Genomic DNA, 18,160 nt, shown 5'->3' on the forward strand with positions numbered 1-18,160 from the left:
CCTGTGGTGTACATTAGAGCGATAAAGGACATGTATGATGGAGCTAAGACCAGGGTAAAGACGGTAGGAGGAGACTCAGAGCACTTCCCTGTTATGATGGGGTTGCATCAGGGATCAACTCTTAGCCCGTTTCTATTCGCCTTGGGGATGGATGAATTGACACGACAAATATAAGGTGAGGTGCCTTGGTGTATGTTGTTCGCGGATGACATAGTCCTAATTGACGAGACTCGCAACGGAGTTAACGATAAGCTGGAGGGCTGAAGACAAACGTTGGAGTCTAAAGGATTTAAATTGAGTAGGACCAAGACAGAATACTTGGAGTACAGGTTCAGTGGCTTACCGCGTGAGGCTGACGAGGAAGTGAGGCTTGGTACCCAGACCATTCAAAAGAAAGGAAGTTTCAAGTATCTTGGGTCTATTATGCAGGGAGATGAGAATATCGACGACGATGTTTCACATCGTATTGGTGCAGGGTGGATGAAATGGAGGCTCGCCTCCGGAGTGCTGTGTGATAAGAAAGTGCCACCAAAACTTAAAGGCAAGTTCTACAAAGTGGTGGTTAGACCGACTTTATTGTACGGGGCGGAGTGTTGGCCAGTCAAGAAATTTCACGTTCAGAAGATGAAAGTCGCGAAAATGCGAATGCTGCGGTGGATGTGTGGACACACTAAGAGGGATAGAATTAGGAAAGAAGATATCCGAGACAAGGTGGGAGTGGCATCGGTGGAGGACAAGTTGCGGGAAGCGAGGCTGAGATGGTTTGGGCATGTGAAGAGGAGAGACACAGATGCCCCAGTGCGGAGGTGTGAGAGGTTGGCTATGGACGGTTTCAGGAGAGGCAAAGGGAGGCCGAAGAAGTATTGGGGAGAGGTGATTAGACAGGATATGGCACAATTTCAGCTCACGAGGACATGACCTTAGATAGGAGGTTGTGGAAGACTCAGATTAGGATAGAAGGCTAGGTGGCTAATCCTTTCACCATAGTAGTTGTAGTTTTGCTCATTTGTTTATTGCCATTTGATTTCTGCATTTGATTGCTGCTTATATTTGTTGGGCCGTTGTACTTTGGTTATCTTATTTATCTATAGTAGTTAATGCTCATTTCTTTCCGGATTGTTCTACCATGACTTTCTCGCTTTTGTTATTCCTTGCCTTCATATTGTTTTCGATATGCTTGGTCCTATCTGACCTTTTGTCTAGTTTTTCCTCTCTTAAGCCGAAGGTTTTTCGGAAACAGCCGCCCTACCTTTCAAGATGGGAGTTAGATCTGCGTACACTCTACTCTCCCTAAACCCCACATGGTGAGATTATACTGGGCTTCTTGTTGTTTGGCTTTTCCAAGTAAATTGTGGTGTTATTGGAGGAAACGCTCGAACTAGACTTGACCAATTGATAAAATACAGAAAAGATACAGTGCTCTTTAACCAAGGGAGGTGTTATTGGCATAATACACGAGTCATGGTACAGTTTGAAGGCAATAATATATTCGTTGTAAGTGGCAACTTAGCCATTGTTGTATAGACTATACAGAGATCATGTGACAAGTGATTACAGGCGCCACCCTGTTATTTCGAAGGGGGGCTCAACCAAGGAATTTATGGTCATTAAGAATATACATCTCAAAAAGACAACCGCTCCCTTTGGGATCAACTTATACACAAGCCACTATACAAGAAGAGTTACAAGTAACGACACATTTAAAGCGCACTACCAAGTTTGCTTTTGCTTTATCTTCCTAAAGCATCTCTCTGCTCAACAAGCACCATCTACCTCACTTGGCCGAGAGATAGTCTCTGTCCTTACGTCTTTGCATAGAAATGAAACAAAAACTAAAACCATCCCTTTCCCAGATATAAAATGATCCGCCACGATCAGCACTTGAGGGAGTCGAGAAAATTTACGGGGTAGAATTTACAGAGATTTCCTGTGGCAAATGGGAGCTCGGCTGGTCCACATAGGAAGGACTGACAAGTCGTTGCAATGATGTTAAAGCCACTGCTAGCTGAGCAAATGATGGACGCAAGTTTGGATCACTGGGAATATACATGTACGAGTTAATTAGCATTCTTGAGGGGAAAAAAAAATACAAAATCATAAAGAATATTGAAGGTGCATATCACTCTTACGTTTGCCAACATTCCCATATTATTCTTGCTACTATAGGATCTAGTTCCTTTGGAATCTCAAGGCGTTTGTTCTGGAAGCCAACAGCTCCCACCACTTGCATAGGATTCATCCCACTCCAAGGTAATCTTAAGGTAGCAAGTTCCCATAGAATGACACCAAAACTGTAGATGTCACACCTGTCAAGTGACCAAATTTTTTAGCTGAGGAACATAAGCATGGAGAACTCAACAAGTACAAAATCTGCTGCAAAATAGATGCAGGTTGCAAGCTTTGCCATCTATGAGCTCATTTCTTTTTTGGAGAAGGCTAAATGAGCTCATTACGGTCCTACGTGACCAAGAATTCCATCCTATGTAATCAAAACGAATTCCAGAAAGGAAAATGTTCATTCAGGAAACCACGTCTATCAAAATTAAGATACAGAGTGTTAAAAGAGTTCAGCAAACAGATTACGCCACTACAATTCCTTCAGTTTATATTAGCTATTTTTTTTTATAAGTTTGGAACTACATAACCAAGAATTCTATCCTGGATGACACTTGCCATGTTGGTAAATATAAGAAAACAATTCCTTCTCATACTTGCAGAGACCGTGCAGCAGTCCAGCTCCATGGGCAACATACATATCTCAAAACTCAACTTTAGCCAAGTAGAAATGAAATTCACTGAAAAATTTCCGCCATTTTTGGGTCTTATACAAGGCACTATAGGTTGTTAGATTGTCCCAAATTGATCGAGTGAATGGGATTGTTTTGTTTTATGGTCTTTCGCAATCCTCATCCATAAACTAGCTTTTGGGGCTTGAGTTAGACCCAAGGTCTATTTCCTAAAGGGCTCCTATGTTATGTTGTCCCCACTCAAGATGTCCCCTTGGGCATGCGAGGAAGTGATAGATTCCCAGGTTGGTCGAGGGAATGGGTCAATGGGCTGTTGTCTCATTATTTGTATAGTCTTAGGCAATCCTCACTAATGAGCTAGCTTTTGGGGTTTGTTTTAGACCCAAAATCTATTTCTTAACAAAGGTAATAACTAGTAGCAACATGATGAACAATGGCACGCATGCCTAACAGAAGATTGACATAAAAACAAAAAGGTCAAATTTGTAAAGAACAAAAAAGAACTACAAGAATATCTCGACACAGACTATCAGCGATAAGGAATTAGTAAAGTAAATGTTAACTCACTTCTCATTCGAAGGTTCATTGCGGAGAACTTCTGGCGCCATCCACTCAGGCTATGGAATGAAAAGACTAGGTTAGAAAATAATTAAGTGAAGAAAGAAAATTATTACTCCATCCGGTTCATAATAAGTGTCAGCTTAGCCTTTAGCACACCCCTTAAGAAAATACCAAGTCCCAGAAAAAAATAGATATTTTGACTAAGCTACCTTAATTAAAATTTGCATATTACTATTAACTTGACTCATTGGGATCTGATCACTTAGCACTTAATAAGCGCAAATCTGGAAAAGTAAAGCTAATTCCTTCTTGATTATTTAAGCGGACACTTATTTTGAACCAAAATAAAAAGGCTAAGTGGACACTCATTTTGAACCGGAGGGAGTAATCCAAACTTCACAGTAAGGGTAAGACATCTAAACAATAGAAAACAGATATATTGTTCTCACTTCACGGTAAGGGTAACACATCTGAAAAATAGAAAACAGATATATTGTTCTCACCGTTCCAGCTGTTGATTTGGATGACAAAAATGTGTTGTGCTTCAAGCGAGACAAGCCAAAATCACATACCTGCATTCCAAGAGTTACTAATAGCCCTCCAGAGACATCCAATAAATTAAGGAATGGTTCAAAAGGGATTCAGAGTTACTAATAGAAATAAACACAACCAAGTACAACATTCCCCTTCAAAATGAACATAAATCGCATAATTGCATTACTTTCTTTTCATTTTGCTGTCCTGAATTGTAGAATTGAAGAAAAGTCTATAATGATTTCTCAAAGATTAGCGCAGTATGGTACAGGTTTTTATATATATATATATATATATATGTAGACACACACACACACACATGTTACCAGTCAAAAAAGAAAAGATTAGCGCAGTTGGTGAGCATTCCACTGAAGCATTACGGGTTCACCAACTCAACAAATAGAAGAAGATAGAAAACATTTGAGAGCGAATTACCTTAACATTCCAGTTCTTATCAACCAAAAGATTAGGTGACTTCAGATCACGGTGAACAATTGTAGGGTTGCTTGTATGTAAGCAATCCATGCCCTTTGCCTGCACAAAGAGAACCTCTAAGATCAACATAAGCAAAAGAAACGCTGATCAATTGGTCCGAAGCACCATGCCACACTGATCATGTAAAGATGTTGCTGGATCATACCACATCAAGGGCCATTTTGATTCTCCTCCTTTCATCAATTTGAGAATGAGGACGATGAATAATCCGATATAAGCTGCCTCTGAAAAGCATGATATTTTAGATGAGTAATTCATCTTTCACAAGAAAAAATTTCAAAATCACTAATTGCTTGCCATAATTAGATACTATTTAATAACTAATCAATGTTTAGCTGAAAGAGACATTAAAACTTGGCATTTTGTAGTACCACAAATCAAACACAATCACGAAAGAATATAGCATTCATCTTTGCAGTATTCATGTCATATTAGAAGACAAAATTCTTGGAGGGTTCTCAAAAAAATATCACATGGAAACAATTACAAGGTGAGATAACCAAAGGTTTATAATAAATAAAATTAATCCAAATGGTAAACCTTCTTTGCATTGATCTGTCATCCACAAAATGCTAATAAAGACAGCTAGAAGATTATTCAGTTATAGCTTAGTGGATATGAGAGACTGCCATCGTTTATAAGGTCTGAATTTGAATCAATAAAATCTCAACTCATGAACTGTATTTGCTTTATTTTTCCCCTTTTACAAACACTTACTAGGCCTGAATTTAGAACTTCTACTTTGCTGCATAAAGGGAAATTAATACAAGGATTTATGTACAATGATAAAAGAACAATGCACTCTCTGTTCCAGTGGACACTAAGTCCTAAACAGTTTACCGAACCAACATGAGTAAGATACAAGTGTTTGTGAGTAAGCGGTACTCAAATATTAAACTTCTACCACTTTAATGTATAGTGAAGAATTTGCATCGAGTACTTGCACCTACGCCATATCTTTTCAGCACAAGTACATCAAAGGAAAAAAGTCCATGTAGCATACAATAAGTTGACTCTGACAATAACCAAAATCTTACTAATGATGGCAAATAATGAAAGGAAAAAGGGAAGGCATGAGGCTTTGATAATGGAGGTCTCAAGTTCGAAACCTCCTGCCTACGAAAGTAGAGGATTTGCCTTCTGGGTTGACCTCGTCGCACATGGCTTGCCTAGTGCGGGTTATCTCTCCTGTGTGGTTTGCGGGCTATTGGACAGGAGCGGGATTTACCCTGTGCACACCCAAAGGGTAGCGGGTTCCCTTATCAAAAAAAAAAAAAAAAAAAAAAAAAAAGGGGGGGGGGGGGGGGGGGAGGGAGGGAGGTAAAATAAGATACAAACATACCGCGGAAGGAACTCAGTGATAATAGAAAGGTGGGGAGGCCGAGTTATAGCACCCATAAAACGAACAACATTTGGATGCCGTAACCTACGCATGATACGCACCTGCCATTAAGAACCGATTATGTTACTTAATGATGCATTTCCACGAGAAGAAAGTTAAGCAGCAAATAAAAGAAATAGGACAAACATTACGTCTGAGAGGAATATCTCTTCAAATTACAGTTTAACAGAACTACACCAGAAGATAAATACAAAATTGATTAGCAGCTAACCTAGAAAATCAGACCTAGGATTCTCGTCAAACAAGTATCCTACCAAAATGAAACTGACAAACTAAGCTGAAACAAGAAAGGAAGATACACAAGTCATGTTCGTAATGGGAAATATTAATGCATATGTCATTTTTAGGCATTAAAGACAATAAGGATGCGCAGTAACGCTAATTCACATCCAAATAGTACGGTATGTCAATCTTTCTATAAATAGAATGGAGGAAAATATCCTTTAAGTACTTCATTCCAATTTTTATAAAACTCTTTTCAAGTTGGTACTTTACAAAAATTCTGACACCATTCACTAATAACATTATTCTACACACCTTCCCTAACTTTTAAGAATCCAAATTCTTTTAGCTACTCAAGCTTTAAACTTTGCTTTAATGTCTTCTGTATCAAACTAACTTTCAACCACCATTCTAATATTCTCTTTGTATTTCTACTATATTTGGCATCACAGAATTTTAGTTTTCATGAGAGCACTACCTGGCTAGATTCAATCTCAGGGTCAATAAAGCCTGACCATTTGAAACAATTACGTAAACTTCTGACAGTGGGACCATTGAGAGCCTCGCAAGACTTTTGAGAGTTAACGACATGATAAAATGAAAATGATTGGGAAAATTGATTGCGGCTCTTACAGGTTCATGTTGGGAGTCTTGGGACTAATATAACACAAAAGTCAAATTAACAACTTAAACTGTGTCTTCACATAGATCTATGTCAGCATATATAACTTGTGGCCGAACAATCCCAGACTCTTGAAACGGACAAAAGGTATTCTTACAGCTGTAACGAACTCCAGCACAAGAACACAATAATGTTTAAAAAGAGATAATGAAAGCATACCCCATAAATGCAAAAATCACAGAACTACTTCCTGTGGTCAACCAGGTTCGTAGATCTCTTTAAAGTGAATGACGGAGTACAGTTCTAGAAGTGATTAGACAGAACCAGAAAATGACAGGACCAGGATCTTGGGACTATGCTGGCATAACCTCTTTTTAAAAATTAGAAGAATATTGGAAACTGGAACATGTTTCTAATACTCCTTAGATTTTTAAACTTCAAACGCATCAAATAGCTTAAAAGTGTAACAGTGCAGAATCCAAACCTCTCTCTTAAACTCAGCCAAAGCCGCACCTGAGAAATCCTGATCAAGGAACTTCTTTACAGCAACCTCCTATTTTAGACAGATTCACAAGCAAAATCATTCAATATTCAATACACTCAAGCAATTACATCAATATCAAAGCTTCCACTTAATGATAACAAAATATTTGGTCTAAATATAGTAGATATTAGAATATTGGAATGTGATGAAATGTGAGGCCAGCAACAGAGGACATATAAAAAAAACACACTGACAACTCAGAACTTGAAGCCACTTGTTTGATTCTAATTACATGGCTAGTAACAATCAACGAATAGGAAGATGAAACTAAACGCTCCTAGGAATATTTGAGATAAAATCACTTACAGTGCCATTCCAATCTGCATGGTAAACCTCTCCATAGGAACCTGAAAATGGAACCAGAAAACTTCAGAGTGAAGAAAACATTCTAGAAGTATACCCACAATATTACCTACAAACCTTCCAACTATTATCATCCATTTTTGTGGGTATCTTGCAGCATATTTAAAAATAAATATGACTAGAATTTCAGAATTATGATTACTTCCAGAGACATCTCAATAGAAAATCTAGATGTATACGCGAAGAGATTAAGTTCTATGCACTGACAGTGTAAAAGATATTTACACAATCATGTCTCTTATTAAGTAGTTACAGGTAAACCTCTTGATAAGCATTAATTGGTATCAGATAAAGATAGTAACTAACCTGCTATCACTAGTTAAAAGTCACTGGTAGTGTAAAAAAATCTTTATACTGTTAATGTATATAACTTGTATCCATAAGCAAATGATTAAATGGATAAAGCTTTGATTGCATTCATGCAGAAGGAGATGAGAAAGTATGTTGAGGCCCTTTTTCTTTTCACCTCTATTAACCAAGCAACTGAGTAATGTCCAACTAAATATTAGACCTACATTAACAGATATCTACTCTATTTATTCCTCCATGACAAGCATTAGGTAGAAATTTCAGAAAATTTCACATTTATCATTCGTTTCCCCATCCAATGGATGGAGGTAAATTAATTATTTTTTCTCCCCCCCCCCCCCCCCCCAAAAAAAAAAAAACCCACACACAAGGAAGTATAAATCTTAATGAAACTTTGGGCTGAGACGTAGTTGTATATAAATGATAGGAGGGTTGAATGCATTTGCACAATGCCAACATTGTCATCGCAAGATATTTCAGTCTGGACAAAAACAGGCTTACCAAGACCAATCCTCTCGCCAATAACAAGATCTTCCCATGGAATTTCGCAATCGCCAACATCATCAAATACAGGATCAACCCGACTTGGACCAAGATTCCCTGAAGAAGTTGGATTTTCTGGCTCCTTCAATTTTATATTTGTTCCTACTGACTGAGCTTGCAAATTTCTTATGTGGTCACTTTCCAGAATCATATCTTGTCCATATGCTTGTGACCTGCTTAACTCGTCACTCTGCAAACTATGCCCCTCCCATTGACTTGTTTCTCTATTATTGTTTTGACTGTTCTGAACAGACAACCTTCTAAATTCAAGCTCAGCTGATAATTTGGAACTGTTATCCCTGGTGGAAGCAACCCCATCATTTCCTCTATAGGTCGGCTGTGAATTTCCGTGTAACCTGGAGGTATCAGGGGAAGATTTCTGTGGTATATTTGAGCTGGTAGATGCAATTGATGATGTATTATACCCACTAGATCCACCGTTTTTCTGTGGAAAACGTCCCTCAGAATCAGATTCGTTTTTCCAGGGGACCTCATTGTGTGCACACCGGTTTTTCCACATCATAGGGGCAGGAGGCCGTCCAGGGAACAAAGTATTTTTTGGCTGTTGCAATTCACTGACTTTGTTTCTTCCAGGGTTTTTCTGCAACAATGCATTGCCAGAGCCTTTTATTTGAAACGGATTAAGATCAGCAAAAAGATTTTTTGGGTCCTCAGGGTTATTCTGATCGTATGGAACGACATTTACATTCAACCTCAAGCCATCACCAGCAGCATTGGGTCCACGGCCCCCTTTGTACAAAGAAGTTCCAATTGCTAACGGCGAAGTCCAATCCACCTGATTAGCAGATGGTCTTTTATTGATTCCTGAAGAATCAGCAGTGGAGCTACCACCTGCATCTGAAATTGAATGAACTAATTCAACTTTCTCGGACTTAGAACTAATGGAGAAATCATCTCCTAACCCAGAATTTTGACTAGATAACAAGTTCTGTCTCGGGTAAGAACCTCCAGAATCACTGTTGGGCGGCAAACTTGGAATCTTGTTCAATTTCGGACTGTATGATTTAAAAGAAGCATCCTTTGCACTCAGAACATCAGCTGGTATGAGCGTGCCTGGTGCTCCCATGAGATCAACCAAAAACTCGCTGAAGGCAAAGAATTGATTTAGATGCTGAAATGTACAGAGGTATGCAACAAAAATCAATTAATCACAAATGTTGCAACATGCAAGTGTGCGCAATAATGCAATTGCAGCAACAAATGCTTCGGTTAGTAAGAGATGCAATCTGAAGTTGGAAATGAAGAAAGATCATGTGTCTGATGGGATTGCATAGATGAGTATAGCTCAGAACACTTGAAGCAAATGACGTCGGACACAATCCAAGATCGATCTAATGATATTCACGAAGAGTAAACTCAATTACACGAAGACGTGCAAGCACGTGAAGACAACAGCTCCATTTATTAAGGATAGATTGTCCATGTTTGTTTTGTGTCCTAGAATGATGTATCATGTTAATAGGAGAGCTTTTGAAGGGGTGGGGATGAGCTTCGCTCAATTGAGGAGTAGTCTCCGGTCCCTTATTTTCTCAAGGTGCACCCATGTAGTTCCTGTTTGTATAGATGATTGGGTGTCTTTTGGAGAGAACCATTTGTTGTAGGTTTCTCCTTTTTTTGGTATACCACTTGTACACGGCCAAGATGGCCTTGTTATTATCAATGAAAACTTTTAATTGATCAAAAAGAAAATGTTACACTTCATCTTGAAAAAATAAACAACATATCACGTTAAAGAAAGAGACTTTTAACTCCCTCTATCCCATTTAATTGTCTTAGTTTGACACAAACATCATTTGTGGAACCTTTCTTACTCGTATCAAATATGATTCTTCTCTATTGCATGCTTCCAATTAAGCCATGGTTAACAAACACACATTCTAATCTCATCTTATAATATATGATCGTAAAAATCAAATGGTGCGATTCATTTGCGACAAGGAGTATTTGAAAATTTCAAAAAAAGAAAAAGTTCAGACTGCAAGAAGCACTAATTCTCTTCCTTCTCTCTAGCTACAGAAAGAGAGACTTCCGCAAACATGAAAGAAACTAGTCACTGTTTTCAGATGTAAATTCAGTATTGAGAATTTTAACATAAGGTAAACAAATTTTCACAACGATATCCATTCTATCCGGATATAAAACGGCCACATTTGACTTGACCTCTCTAATACATAGTGAGGTTCACCCCATACATTTGACGGCCATATTTGACTTGACCTCTCTAATACATAGTGAGGTTCACCCCATACTACGTAAATAGCACAAGATGAAAAACAAATTTTGACATAAATTAGTACTAACAACTCCACAAAAATACAAGGAAAGCTAATATCAGAACCTGTCAACTTTATAAATATTAAGACAAAAACGCTTTAAAAAACTAAAATTTAAGGCATAGTGATAAAAGTTCCAAACAATAGTTTGTCCAATACCAATGGACTAGATAATATTCAAATGTTGAGAAATAGTTAATGTAAAACATAAAAAGGACGAATAATACTTTTGATACAATCATCATAGCTCTTTAAATTTCACGAATGTTAAAGAAAATAGACATTGGTCTAACTCAATCACGAAAGCTAGCTCATGAGATGAAGATTGTCCAAGACTATACCAAGACTATATAAAGAGACAACCCTAATTTCCGCAACTTATGTGGGATACTCTAGCAACAAGAACTTCGACAGCAAAAAGAATTGTAAACAAATTGACAAGGTTCAAACATGCACAATACCATCAGGCAACATGTCAAATTTGGATATAATTGTTCCCTCCTAGTTAGATTTAAGAAAAGCTATTGAGCTTCGCAATTCACCTATCATTTGGTAACTTTAAAATGTTTACAGCATCATCTTCGACACCAGTGTAGTGACTTCCTTTAACAAGTCTACAGGGTATTCCAACATGGTCAGCTAGTACCTGCCTCGAGTAAAAAAAAAAAAAAAAAAAAATGATGATGATGATACAAATCGTAATAGATAAGAGACTAATCACTCAAATGCCACAAGAGCATAACGTCAGCAAACTTCAATACAAAAGTTCCCACTATTTCAGACATATCTGATAAGAATTACCCACACCCTTCCCAAAGAGTACCTTAGAAAGTTGAAGAAGTCAAGAGCCATTTGAATGAGGCCACAAGTACAGAAGACTATGCGCATGGTTCGTGTTGAATTGTAATGGTAGGTAACAGAAGCATTCATAACAATTGGCCCATTGGGAATTAAGGCCCACCTCTAGGTAAATTTATAACATCTAAAGAATCTTGAAGAGGAGAGGCAGTACCTCCTCAGTTTTCTGCTAAATGCATTGAAAGCTGTGAAAGAGTATAAACATCTAATCCAAAACTTTAAAGCAATAGATGAAATATCCCAAGTCTTCACATAACCTTATAGTGGGGCTCACCCATTTAACTCAATTTAACACAGACTTATGAGTGTAAGAATGGGTTTGTCAAAGGTTGGCTCTTATACCATGTGGAAATATTTCAGCGTCCAACTCAAAAATCTTAAAGAATAAGTGGAGTATCCTAAGAAATCTCTATAACTCAACAAAGGCCAAACTGCCAACCATCAAATTTACCTAAGCTCCTTGAAAGAAGAAAATAACATGTTCAGGGCATATAACTACAAGCTGGTCATCGCAAGACTGATACCGAAGGTTTCTTGTGAGCTATAAAAAGTGCTTACTTCTTCCCGCAAAACATGCTAACTCCATAAAACATAAAACAGAGGCTTGAGCGCCTCAGATACCATGAATGAATTGTTGAAGAAATCTCCAGGACATGGTATTCTAGTGGTTGCTAATATTAAATTGCCAATTAAAACTTTATTTAGTCTTCATTGTTATATTGGTTTACGAGACTAGATAAATCAACGAAACAAGTTTATTGCATAGATATTTACATAAAGAACATACTTAATCAACTGGAATTTTCAGGAAAATGATTTTTAAATTGTAAGTATAGCTTCCTACTTCTATAGTTTTCCATGTTAGCCCATCATGGCTAATGGTAAATTAGATGGTTCGTTGTCCCGATTCAAAAGTCCTACATTGTTTACATTAAGAGCATAGCCTTATTATCTATATTACCTATGATAAATCAAACAGATTTTGGCAGAAGGAGAATTTTATATTGTAAGTGTAGTTTCCTACCTTTAAAGTTTTCCTTGTTAAGAGCCCATCATGGCTAACAGTTAAATAAATGGTTTACTATCATGATTTAGAAGTCCTAAAATGTTGAAGAAATTGTATTTTACCCAAAAAGATCCAAGACTACTATTGCCAAATATAAGAGAGCACTGTTCAAACATTAATTAAGCATATAATCAACGGAAAGCTAGTTAACATTGCCTCTGTCCAATGCTTGTTATTACTATGGACCGCAAGAAGTTATTCAATCCCTCTGTCCCAATTAAAGAAAGAGGCATAACATTTAACTATGATAATCACCTTAAAAAGCAGTGCACGGTGACGTGAAAGCCCGGTTTTTAAGGATCCAATTGGTAGCACACTGGTGTGAAGTGATGTCCTCAACTCGGTGCTAATTTCCATCCATTTGGCCAATATGGCATTTGCATCCTTTACTGGCCCACCTAAATGCCCAGTTACAAGTTCAGAAAGCCTCAGTACTAACAGACTAATCTCACTGGCAGGGCAGTCCAATGTAATACAGTGCGCAATCTGCATCAACTCTTCCAAGGAGGGGTCAATTCTCCGATTAATTATCACGCCTTCAAAGTTAGAACTCCCAGGATTTGTTTCAAGTTCAGTAAGAGACGGCATTTTCCCGCGACTTGCTGGATCTGAAAAGAGAGTATATACATCATAGAAACCATCAACAACTTTCTCCTCATAGTCCAGCACACCATAATCCTGATAAGAGGGTAAAGTAAGTGAGACAAAAGATTAGAAACCATATTATGAGAACCAAACTGAAAATCATCTTCGATAGAAACATATATTACTAGCAAAGTATACAAAGTTTAAGCTTTTAGAGGGAGGCACAAAAAAGAAAAACGCATTTGGATAAAGTATTGTGAGGAAAAGAACCTATTCAAATCTTCAAGGTTAAGCAAACGACAGATAACAAGTCAAATCCTCTTGAACCCAACAAAAATCATGTGCCTTACCAGTCAAAAATAGCATCTGATGTCAGCTAGTCATAGTCCTATGAACCTTAAGTATCCTCCTAAGGAAAATATAAACTCAAATCAGCTAAAACAAGAAAATGTGGTTGCAACTTTGCAAGATCACCGCATCCCCGTCAAAAAGGAAAAAAGACAACACGTAATACCTAAATATCCTCAACAAACAGTACCTTTGTCAGGTTTCTATTTAAAAAATAAAGAAATATAACAAATAAAAGTAATTTATATTATAGACAGTAAGGTGCTGCAGCTCTTGAGCTTTGACTAAATCAGCACCCCAAGTTGAACATTTTTGCTTAAAAACGCCCAATATAAACTAATACTCCGTATCTTGGTCATCCATGATCATCCATCCAAATCATATATTTCTTTTTCTTTCTCTGCTCCATCAATATATCATTAGCTTTATTAAGAAAAAGGCTAACCCTTCTTCAGTTACTGAATCTAATCTTTTCTACAGACTACAAGTTACATTGTTTGCAAAGTTTACAACTCAAAGTGCTTCACCACTCCGACACTGCAAAAGGGCATAAAAACGGCAGATAAGGCGATATTCTCACTTGACTTCAACTAATCAGAAATAGCAAGTTTAATAGGGGGGGAAATTACAGTCAAATACCATTCAGTCATCTAATTTACAAAATATGTAAACAGAGTATAGGTAGCGCATAAAGTACACTTAATATACATATACTATACACTACCTATACAGCCGAAGTGTATAGGCAGTATATACTTCAGCCATGTTTGGTAAACTAGATGGCTGAAGTGTACATTTCGGGTAAGTTTCCCTTTAATAAGACAATCAGAGCTTAATTATCAATGCAAAACTAATCAAATCAAATTCAACAACAATGAGAACTCAAAAATTTACCCAATACTGCCTCGACAGCAAGTCGGCAGCGGCATCCTCCCTCTCACGTGCCAAGTCAGCAGCGGTTCGTATCTGACCGTTGGTTGAATTAACATCAACACAGGGGAATGAAGAATCCTGAGACTGCGATGATGAAACACTCAACGCTAGGGCAAGCTGCACTTGATACTCTTCCTCAGAAGTATAATAATCCTGTTGCCGATTGATCGTCGGAATATTCGCCGGAGAAGATACAGCCGCCGTAGTTGACGGCGGATTCGACGGTGATTGAGAAACGGAACTGGAATTCCGATGATCGGTAGCAGATGACGTGGACGGTGAAGATGATGATGATGATGATACAGGGGATGATGAAGTAGATTGAACGGTGTCGTTTGATCGATTTGGATGGTGAAGCTTCTTGAAAATGTGTTTCATCGTTCGGCTTCTCCTTTCTCTCTCTATATCATACGGTAATTTTCAGTTTCTCTCTCTAAATTTATTTATTTATTTACATATATATGTGTGTGTGTTTGTATTGTATATCTCTTTACTGCTGTTAGTCTTCACACTCTTCTCTCTCTCTCTCTCTCTCTAGAGAGTCGTATTTCTATTTGACTGTGAAAAAGGGGAAGGAATAGAGGAGGGAAAACTTAAGGGGTGGGATATATGGGGCGATTCAACTGCAAAAAGGGCATGGAGTTGAGTGAATTTACGGCAATATGACATCAACGCGCTTTTTTTGTTGATATTTCTTTTCTGCCCCAAAAGTAAGGAAAATGGAACATTCTTCCGAGGTATAACTATTTCCACGGTATAACTATTTCCTAAAGTAAGATTTATGCACAAGACAAAGCATGCAGGGTAGATTTTGCTTAGAGATTAAAATAATACTCCCTCCAATTTAAAATAAGTATCCATTTAGCCTTTTTATTTTGATTTAAAATAAGCATCTACTTACATAATCAAGAAGAAATTGACTTTACTTTTCAAGATTTGTCTCTATTTAGTCAAAATACCTTCTTTTTTTTCTAAAAGTTAGTGTTTTCTTAAAGGTTGTGAAAAACACTAGATTGACACTTATTTTAAACCGGAGGGAGTAATAATTACACAACAATCCCAGATTGGTTGGGTTGACTAGATGATTTCCTATTGATCATATTTTTCTATTTAAATTTAACTAAAATTAAATATTACTCCCTCTGTTTCAATTTGTTTGAACCTATTTCCTTTTTAGTCCGTGCCAAAATGAATGACCTCTTTCCTAATTTGGAAACAAATTCACTTTATGAATGATTTACAGCCACACAAATTTTCAAGGCTTATTTTGAACCACAAGTTTCAAAAATCTTCCCTCTTTCTTAAATATCGTGCTCAGTCAAATGGGTTAATATAAATTGAAACGGAGGGAGTACTATGTAAAATAAAACACAATAAGTTCCCTATTGACAAGGTGTTAACTTTGAAATTCTTGGTTATAAATTATGATGAATTGATCGAACTAAATGAACTACATCAACTCAATTATCAACTAATGATAATGATAAATGCATGTTAGGCCACTAATGTTAACGAGGAGACTCTACTCCTTAACTAGGAATTTCTAAACTTACATCATGAGAGCATTTGAATCTTGAAAGTCCTGTATTTAAGATTTACGTAAAAGAATCACTCTGCTAACCGAATAGGAAATCGCGTTTAAGAATCCTATAAAATTTGAAATTTAAAAGGGATGAGTAAATAAGTTCAAATGAATTTAGTTGGTAAGAAATTCAAACATACTCTATCTACAAAATGTATGTACTAATTACAACTATAACTTTAGTCATTATGTGCTCAAATTACATTTAGTCATTGTGTGCTCAAATTACATTCTTGTCGTACTTTTGATTTTCTCTACATTCGATAAAACTACTTGGTTGATAGTATGGGGGATGGCCCTACGCCCGGGCAATAGCAACACCGGCTTTACAAAGTCAAGAATCAAATCTTTCAGTTAACTTTTTCAATTCATTCGTGAATAATAATTTAAGGGCGTGAACAGAGTACTTCTAGTTGCTTCGCCTGCTTCTTATTATGACAACTATGTTTTCACGAGAAATGAACTGTCAGGATAATCATCATTTTACTCAAACAGTTGGATCAAACTCAGGTAAATTACAGTCAGACCTCTCTATAACAGCATTCGCACATAACACCTCTCTATAACAATCAAGTTTTTTCGGAACCGATTTTTTATGTTATATTTTAGTTCTCTATAACCACATTTTACCTATAATAGCAACAACCAACTTTATAATAGCACCTTTTTGTAAAATTACCCCCATATATCAGCTATCTTATTTTTTTGCTAATATAATAATTACCATCTTTAGAAAAATAGAATATTTATGATTACCAATAATAAGTACAGAGATTTTGACCAAATATTTGATCTTTTAATACACTATTTATGATAAAGGATGTTATATGAATAGATATATTTTCATCATTAAAAGATTTTCATTCATTACACAAAGTGTGATTAAGTTTAAAATTTGGCAATTAAAAATAAAAAATTAGATTTTATGCATTTTTTTTGCCTATAATAGCAAAACATTGTTTAAATGTCAATGCTGTTATAGGTGTATAACGACCATTTTCTATAATAGCCAAAAAATATCAAACCCAACAATGATGTTGTAGAAAGGTTTGACTGTAGATCATAAGAAGGGTCTTCCTCTATACAAATTTTCATTAGGTGTCCCTTTTAATTAAGAGTGAGTGTTTACCTTTTATCCCCATTTTGAGGAATTTGTGCAGAAATATATCAAGTAACAAAACTTCTCATTCTTCCTCCTCGTGCTCCAAAGAGGCAATTCCATTAGGAATCAGGAACATTGATGAGCTTTCTCGTTGTAGTTTTAGAAACTTGTCTGCTCAAACAAATATGTTATGATGATCCGGTTACAAATATGTTATGGTGATCTGGTTACAAAAAGAATGGACTATTTTCACGTGACAAAGGAATCCGCGACTTAAGTAGAACAAAAAAAGAAAAGTTGAACCAAACTAGTACAGAAAAAAAAAAAAAAAAAAACACATTAATAGGTTTCACGCACGAATTTTGTGCGTGAAAGGACCAAACTGCAAAAATGCACTTTGGGCTTTTCACGCACGAAATTCGTGCGTGAAAGGAGTAACTTGCAAAAATATAGTTTCCACCTTTCACGCACTAATTTCGTGCGTGAAAGACCAAGTTGCCTTTTTGTCTTTCACACACGAATTTAGTGCGTGAAGGAGACCAACATAAACCCGTCCCCTCCTTCCCCACCACAGAACCCGACATTTCGCCCCCACCCACCGCCATTAACGCCGATTTTCGGTGGTCCCCAACCCCAAAAACGCTATTTTCTTGTTGTTTTTCAATCCAAAACTCAATATTCTTGGTATATTGAAGTGTAGGACCAAGTTTCTAAGGTTAGATTTTGGAATAGAGCGGCACAGAGGTCATTTTGAAAACTCAAAAAAACCTTCAATCTAGGTATTTCACTACGAATTTTTTATTACATTGCTAAATATATTATTACCCTAAGGATTGTTGGGTGGATTTGTCGTTTTGCGCTATTTTTTTGTGCGTGTTTGGGCAGTGCCCACGCACTGTTGGGACTGCCTTTTTTTTTTTAATTTGTTTATGTATTGTTAATTAGTTAATTATTTAGTAATTGTTTATTTAGTATTTATTAATTGTTTTATTAGCGACTTAAGTATTTATTAATTGTTATACTAGATATTTTAATTGTTAGACTAGCTAA

The 18,160-nt window shown here is 36.8% G+C and overlaps 1 protein-coding gene across 3 annotated transcripts; it reads right to left on the bottom strand.

Annotated features, from left to right (window-relative positions):
- Positions 1-1,465: 1,465 nt before the first annotated feature.
- On the bottom strand, positions 1,466-15,003 carry LOC132645235 (serine/threonine-protein kinase EDR1). 3 transcript variants are annotated; one of them, XM_060362093.1, is made up of 14 exons: positions 14,388-15,003; positions 12,816-13,238; positions 11,179-11,282; positions 9,309-9,448; positions 8,301-9,200; positions 7,434-7,474; positions 7,068-7,136; positions 5,680-5,780; positions 4,483-4,561; positions 4,278-4,376; positions 3,812-3,880; positions 3,315-3,364; positions 2,130-2,306; positions 1,466-2,036 (listed from the first exon to the last, which is right to left on the bottom strand). In XM_060362093.1, the coding sequence occupies exons 1-14, from the start codon at positions 14,802-14,804 to the stop codon at positions 1,901-1,903; spliced, it is 2,805 nt and encodes a 934-aa protein (XP_060218076.1). In that variant the 5' UTR covers positions 14,805-15,003; the 3' UTR covers positions 1,466-1,900. The 3 variants fall into 3 exon arrangements, with proteins under 3 accessions (XP_060218076.1, XP_060218077.1, XP_060218075.1); XM_060362094.1 differs by adding an exon at positions 13,496-13,554 and having other exon boundaries at positions 8,301-9,448; positions 14,388-14,464; XM_060362092.1 differs by having other exon boundaries at positions 8,301-9,448.
- Positions 15,004-18,160: the final 3,157 nt, after the last annotated feature.

Source organism: Lycium barbarum, chromosome 6 (assembly GCF_019175385.1).
Source record: "Lycium barbarum isolate Lr01 chromosome 6, ASM1917538v2, whole genome shotgun sequence".
NCBI classification, from domain to species: domain Eukaryota; kingdom Viridiplantae; phylum Streptophyta; class Magnoliopsida; order Solanales; family Solanaceae; genus Lycium; species Lycium barbarum.